This window comes from Uloborus diversus, chromosome 4 (genome assembly GCF_026930045.1).
Source record: "Uloborus diversus isolate 005 chromosome 4, Udiv.v.3.1, whole genome shotgun sequence".
Lineage (NCBI taxonomy): Eukaryota > Metazoa > Arthropoda > Arachnida > Araneae > Uloboridae > Uloborus > Uloborus diversus.
This window is the reverse complement of record NC_072734.1, coordinates 175,690,261-175,697,452: the sequence shown is the minus strand read 5'-3', so window position 1 is coordinate 175,697,452 and position 7,192 is coordinate 175,690,261. Positions and strand designations below refer to the sequence as shown.

Here is a 7,192-nt window from a genome sequence, read left to right as displayed (position 1 = left end):
AATTTTTTATCAAATTAAAAATTCTTTACTTTTGCGAGTCTAAAGTAAAAGACGGATCACTTGTGAACAGTTCACATAGCCGCTTTTCGTAATATTATTATTAGTGAAGGATATTGTAAGTGTTGAAAAATGTGTAAATATTTACAATTATTATTTTCCTATAATTAGTTTGTAGGTTTATTGTTAACTAGCCGCCTTCGGCGACCAGCTGGTCCGCCTTTTTACGCCAGGGTTGCCGCCTTCGGCGGCAGCTTAGACAATTTAGCGACGGTATTAATCAATGTTTTTCTCCATATATCAATATTATGTGGCTTTTTACGACAATGTTGCCGCCTTTGGCGGCTGCTTAAATAAGTTTCGTGGCGGTATCAATCAATCTATGTCATTATTAATTTAAATAAAATATTTGCTAGATCTATCTATCCAGTTCCGTCGTTTGGAATATTTTTAAATGAGGGAGAGGGGGACACAAACGGCTTGCTCTTCATGTAAATTTTGACGAAAAATAACAAAAAACACTTCCACTTTTACTTGAAAGCATTTTTTTTCAAAGTCATGGTGTGTGTGTGTGGGGGGGGGGGGGGCATGCAAGCATTCGCCTTGCCATTTACCTTTTAACACCAAGATTGCCGCCTTTGGCGGCTGCTTAAATAAATTTACAGATGGAAGGTCATGTCGCTTCCGTTCTTGCTGAACAGTTTCTAAAATCATATTAAAAAAAACTACTATGGTTTAAGTAAAATCATACCACCACCCGTCATGACACAGGCATGTCGCCTCAGTCGTCATGTAAGGATTCTGGAGAAGAAAAAAAACATTAAAATTGATATCTAAATGTAATAAATAGTTTAAATTTTAGTTGAATGACTAACACTTTGAATATTCTTTTAATTTGAACGAAATGTAGTTTAAATGAATTGAATAAAATTTGAATATAAGTGGAATGTCTTATCGGAAAATTGTTATTTCTTACTGACATAAGAGCAAAAGTATTTTTTTTTTTTAAACAGTGCTAACGATTTTCTTCAGTTCTTTTTCGAAGATCCTAAAATTTCAAAAATTATTGTCATGGTTGTAAGGAAAATTCCAGCACAAAGACCCACATATTCTTCAGTCCTTTCTTGAAGCGCCTAAAAACATTTAAAAAATAAAGATTATAGTTTTAAGGAAATTCCTAACACACGGATCAGTCCTTCTTCTGCATGGATTCTGAAAATATTTAGGAAATTGACTATGATTTTATAATTTAAATGTAAGTGAAAATACTTACCGGTAAATTACTGAAATAAAAAGAACGCGATTTTCGATTTTTAGAAAAGTTCCGCCACCACCCGTTAAAATCGCACATTGTTGATGACAATAAGATTCAAATAACATTTTAAAAATTCAATATAACGCAATTACTGGCAGTGATTTCAATCTTTAAGAGCTTCCGGATAAACAACATTTGTGGTTTTCCCTTTCGGTGCAAAGGATGTTCAGATTGTCTCTACAGCCAACACGAGAACATGCAACATATAACTGTCCATGTGAGAAGCAAGGGGTCCGCAAATCTACACCTACTACTTTTAAGGTTTGGCCTTGTGCCTTATTTATCGTGATGGCAAAACTTAAACGGACGGGAAATTGTAGCCTTTTAAATTGAAATGGAATGTCTGATGGAATTAAAGGTATTCTTGGAATCAAGACATCAGTTCCTGCTGCTGGTCCAGTTAACACTGTCGCTTCGATTATATTGTTATGTAATTTCTTGATACTCATTCTTGTACCATTACACAAGTTAGGAGGATCCAAGTTTCTTAGCAACATAATAGATGCGCCTTCCTTCAAATTTAATTTATGTTGTGGGATTCCCGCGAGATCTCAAGAGAATTCAGAAATTCTGTGGGGTAATTAACCACTTCGTCTTTTTCATAAACAGTGTCAATGGACTTGTATGTTTGGAGTGGTCCAGGCAAACGTGTCAGTAAAGTATCATTTGTGGTTGTGACGTCATCATTTTTAGGGCATAGAATAGCTTTTTCACATAACCAGGGATGATCTTTAAATTTCACTTCCAAATTCGGAAAGACAACAGTCATAAGTTCTTCATGCGTTTTTATTTCATTAGCAAAATCTCCCAATTGAATGTTTCCATCACTGTTTTCAGACGTCATCACTCCATTTCCTATTTGTAGAAGTTCTTCCGAAAAATCTTGTGCATTCACATCGCCTGTTAAAAATACACGCATATTTGTTTGTAGTTGTAATCTCTTCACGTGATTCCATAAATAAGAGGATTTCAGGCATGCACTTGTTTCATCTGCTCTGGTGCCTCGGGGGATAACTGGTAGTGTTTGACGAAAGTCCCCCGCCAGCAGAATTGTAATGCCACCCATTATTATGGTATTCCGTTTTAAATCTTGTAACGTACGACCTAATGCTTCAAATGCCTTTTTATGAGACATTGTGAATTCATCCCAAACTATAAGTGAGCATTTCTCCAAAAGTTTAGCCTTGTCTGAACCCCTTGTTATGTTGCATGTCAGTGTCTCCAAAGTTGCTAAATTAAGGGGCAATTTAAATGCAGCATGGGCAGTTTTTCCATCTGAAAGCAAGGTAGCTGCGATTCCTGATGAAGCAACTGCTAATGCAATGTTATTATTGTAACGTACTTTAGCTAAAATCAAATTAAGAAGAAATGTCTTTCCGGTACCACCTGGTGCATCAAGGAAAAAAATTCCACCTAATTTACTCAAGACTGCTGTAGTTAAAATCTCGTAAGCTTCGTTTTGGTCTAGGATCAATTTGGGTTCATTCTCCTGTAAAAATATCCGAAGAAGCTCAGCGTCGTAAACTTGTTCTACATGATCGCTTGTTTCATGACTTCTATCTGCTGGAGGTAACCCAACAGACTGCAATCCTAAACCACCAGATGATTTCATCTTGTCTTCTACAATGATCAACGCCTTGTTAAAAATGCTGTCATCAAATTGTATTTCCATATTGTTAGAGGAAATTCTTCTCTGGTGCAGTATGTCTTCAGAAAGGTGTTCTCTAAAATTAAGCCATAAATGGAGGGGATTTGATAAGTCACAAGTTTGGAGTATCACAACGAATAGATTTCTAAGCATTACGGGTGACCTAGTCAGAGCAGCTTCTTCCAGTGTTGCATTCCAGTGATTGTCGTCTTCAAGAAGTCCTTCAAGTTGACACGCCTCTTTGAAAGTTGCACACACATGTCCGTCCACTGTCTTCAATGCTGTAAAGGAGACAGGACCTCTAACTTCGTGCAAGAGAAGTCTAAGGTGGAAACACTCAGAATTGTTTGGATGAATGGAGAAAACTCTGATAAGTGCATCGCTGCATTTCAATCCAGGGTAGTTTGGCACTTCATGGCCAACCTTGCGACGACTCCACTTTTTAGAGCTATTATTCCACGTAAAATACTTGGGAACTTCATTGTACAAAAGAGTGCTTGCGAAATCATCTTCTTGACAAAGTCGGAAAAAAGATGTCAATGTGGTCTCTTGAGCCATCTGTGCTCTTTCTGCAGCATTTGCAGTTGTGAAGTACACTCTCTGGCCATTTTCAAGGTGCACACTTAAGTGGATAACGGTGGGGTGACGTTCATGTATGGGAAAGTTAAGAATGCGCCATGCAGCTTCATTACTACTGATGTATCTTCCAACTTGGTATTCTCTCACTTCATTCTGTTGATTTGAAGTGGAATCGACATGGAATACTGCCATATCCGATCCTTTGTTTACATATTTACATACATATTTAATGGATTTGATGGAATTGCAAAATTCAACGTTGATGTGGCCATTAAATATTTTTGAAAGTAGTGGGCAGTAAGGAACAATCCATCTGTTATCAATTAAGACATCCTTTCCTTTGACGGTGAGTTGAATAGTGAATCCTCCATCTTCTGGACTACGTCGACGATACAACGGATATCCGTCAACTCCAGTTTGAGTTTCTTTTACTAATGTTCTTGGATACCTTTTGCTGCATTTACCATTCTTTATGCACGGTGAATTTAGATTGATGACTCCACAAGGCCCATGAACCATTTGTGTTCTTATGCAGTTGAAGAGACCTGGATCTTCTTGAGGATTAGGAAACTCAGCAGAGATGAATTCGTCTACGCGCTGAGCATGAATCTTTTCTCTCAGCCAAACCAAAATATGGGCATGAGGCAGCCCACGTTTCTGCCATTCGATGGTGTACATGAAGCACCGTACTGATCCAAATATGTTACCTTTGGAGATTAGATTCATCAACATCTTTTGCTTCACATGGAATACTCTTGCCAATAGGTCGTGTCGATCTTGAGGTTTCTGGCCAGGAAATAGTTCTGCTTTTATTTCATTCCAAGTGGGATTGCAGGTGAAAGTGATGAAAAGGTCTGGTCTTCCATAGCTTCGCACATAAGTCATTGCATCCTGAGTCCTTTCATGCATATATCGTGGACCTCCTGTGAAACTTGACGGCAAAATCGTAAGTCTTCCGATGTCTTCAACGTTCCCGTCATTCCTAAGGGCATCCCTCAGATGAACATATTCGTCGACCCTCAGTTTGCGTTGGTTGAGTTCAATGTACCTATGCCTTTCTACTTCGATCTTTGCGTACATGTCAACTAAATATTGATGAAACAATTCTTTTCCTCTCAAAATAATGTTGAATTCATTAGAGCGAAACATAATCCTATACGCATAAAAATCCATCGACGAAATCTTTTTCGTCATAAGCTGCCCAGTTTGCGGGTTGATTTGCTTCAGCTCGAAGTGATATCTATCTTCACCTTTCCAGAATAGTAATGGATACTGCAGGGCATCATAGGAACGATGCGTTTCGCATATCCTCTGAATGGTATTATCTCTAAGATTTAAAACAATGTTTCTAGTTCCGTCAGTCTCTCCAGCCATGAGAATTGCAACTTCTGACGCACTTGGTTTATTGAATCTTCTCTGATGTTCCCCAGTTGGAACTCTGTCAGCATATATGACCAGTTTGGCTTCAGGGGTAATACTTTCCATTGCAGTCTTGAAACTTCGGACATAATTATTTGCTTGCTGTAGCATCGCTTGTAAACGCAGAACAACATCTGGTTTGACATCTGAAATATTTGTGCATCTTTGTTCAGCCTGTTGTTGGTAGTCACTAATGAAGTAGACTTGAAGAAATTTTTTTGTTCATTTTCTGCTGGATATAGGCTTCCTATTCGATGGTATACTTGACCCTGTATTTTGAAAGTGGGCATGAATCCATGTTATCTTACTTCTTTAGTCGCTCCAAAAGATGTCATGGCGAAACAGGCATTGTACTTTCGGAGATGTTTCTGAAAATCCTTTGCGTCCTGATGTTGGTTTCCGAAGAGGTATCGCAACTCTTCGGGAGGTTCATCCAATGAAAGCAACTTCACTTTGCCTGCCGCACAACACATCCCTCTTGCTTCATCTTTCCATTTCAGAGCATTACATTGTTCACACTGTATTGCCATCCCTCCAATATTACATCATGAATCAGAGGCATAATCGACACTTGCAGAATATTTAAACGCTGCATTTTCTTTATTTCTCCACACTTGTAACCTTCTTGTAGACACTGCAATCCTTGCCTGTTCGAGTCTTTGTAGTGTATCATTATCTGTTTCCGTTTCTCTTGCTGCAGCCATTGAAAGCCTGTTCCGGTCCCGTCTATGCAATGCACCTTCACCAGTTTCTGTTTCTATTGCTGCAGCCATTGAAAGCCTGTTCTGCTCCCGTCTATGCAATGCATCTTCACCAGTTTCTGTTTCTCTTGCTGCAGCCATTGAACGTCTGTTCTGGTCCCGTCTATGCAATGCATCTTCACCAGTTTCTGCTTCTCTTGCTGCAGCCATCGAAAGCCTGTTCTGACCCCCGTCTATGCAATGCATCTTCATCAGTTTCTGTTTCTCTTACTGCAGTCATTGAAAGTCTGTTCTGGTCCCGTCTATGCAATGCATCTTCACAAGTTTCTGTTTCTCTTGCTGCAGCCATTGAAAGTCTGTTCTGCTCCCGTCTATGCAATGCATCTTCATCAGTTTCTGTTTCTCTTACTGCAGCCATCGAAAGTCGATTCTGTTCCCGTCTTCGCTGTGTATCTTCATCAGTTTCAGTTTGCCGAGCTTGTTGCCTTTGCTGCCGTTTTGACCGGTTACGGTTCCTGAGGCATTGTTTCTTTCGAGGAGGAGCCATTTTGGGATAAATACGCTTTGAAGTACTTAAAGTACCATTAAAAGCGCCACTACAATGTTAAGAAATCAATGGAGAGAACTCCTTTTCTGTTAATTTAGAATACTTATCAGCAAATCTTTTAAACTATAACTTTAAATTAGAAGGTATAACAATACGTATTCAAACACAAAATCTTACCAAATTAAATATACAGCAATAAAGAACATTAATTCTTTACTTACCAATAATAATTGCAAAATGAACAAAACTAAAATCTTTAAATTAAACTACAAACCACTGAAGAAGTTCCAGAATTAAGCAAACAATTAATAACTAAAACCAGAAATTAGCATATAGTTAGGCTGCAACAATATTTAAAAGATCAGAACTAATCAATTTTAACTATATTTTACAACAAATTGAAGAACCAAATAGCTAAAGTCATTGAGAAGAACAAAGTTATACAAATAACAAGTGAGAATAATCCTTTACGCAACCAGTAATAATAGGAAAAAGAACAGAACTAAATACTTTTAGTTCAAATAAACTTAAATTTAAACAGCAAGAATAGAAAAAAGAAGAGAACTAAAAACTTTTATTCACATTATAGAACAAATTAATGTACCAAACCGCTAAAAGAAAAAGAGCTGAATTATATTACACAACAATGTATTAACTGAAACCAAATAAAAATAATTAATGAAACAAAAAATGCATTCTTTAGTTTAGTGCAGCGAAGTTTTTAATATTAATAATCAAAGATATTTATGATCAAAATCTTAGCTTTAGCAATGACGAAGTCACAGCATGGCCAACTTCAGAACATCGCTAATAAAAAAACACAAGAATTTAAACGCACAGCTTGACATAATGCAAAGAAAATTCGTTCCTCCAATTACAATTTAGCGATAAGATTCGATGCCTCATATCGAATCGAAATCCAAGTAGTGACGTCAGAGGCATAAAAGATTGAAGAACGCTTTTTTTCGACCGATGCGTGGAGAGAC

General features: G+C 37.6%; 1 protein-coding gene across 1 annotated transcript; it reads right to left on the bottom strand.

Annotated features, from left to right (window-relative positions):
• Positions 1-1,025: 1,025 nt before the first annotated feature.
• Positions 1,026-5,024, bottom strand: LOC129221007 (uncharacterized). The gene is made up of 2 exons (XM_054855443.1): positions 3,267-5,024; positions 1,026-1,130 (listed from the first exon to the last, which is right to left on the bottom strand). Exons 1-2 carry the CDS (start codon positions 5,022-5,024, stop codon positions 1,026-1,028), a joined length of 1,863 nt encoding a protein of 620 aa, XP_054711418.1.
• Positions 5,025-7,192: the final 2,168 nt, after the last annotated feature.

Bases quoted from the DNA above. Each gene is read 5' to 3' on its own strand.
- LOC129221007 (XM_054855443.1), bottom strand. From the start codon at position 5,024: ATGGAAAGTATTACCCCTGAAGCCAAACTGGTCATATATGCTGACAGA. The intron at 1,131-3,266 runs GTTAGAGGTCCT...AAATGTTTTTAG, and splicing joins TTAGACTTCTCTTGCACGAA to GCGCTTCAAGAAAGGACTGA.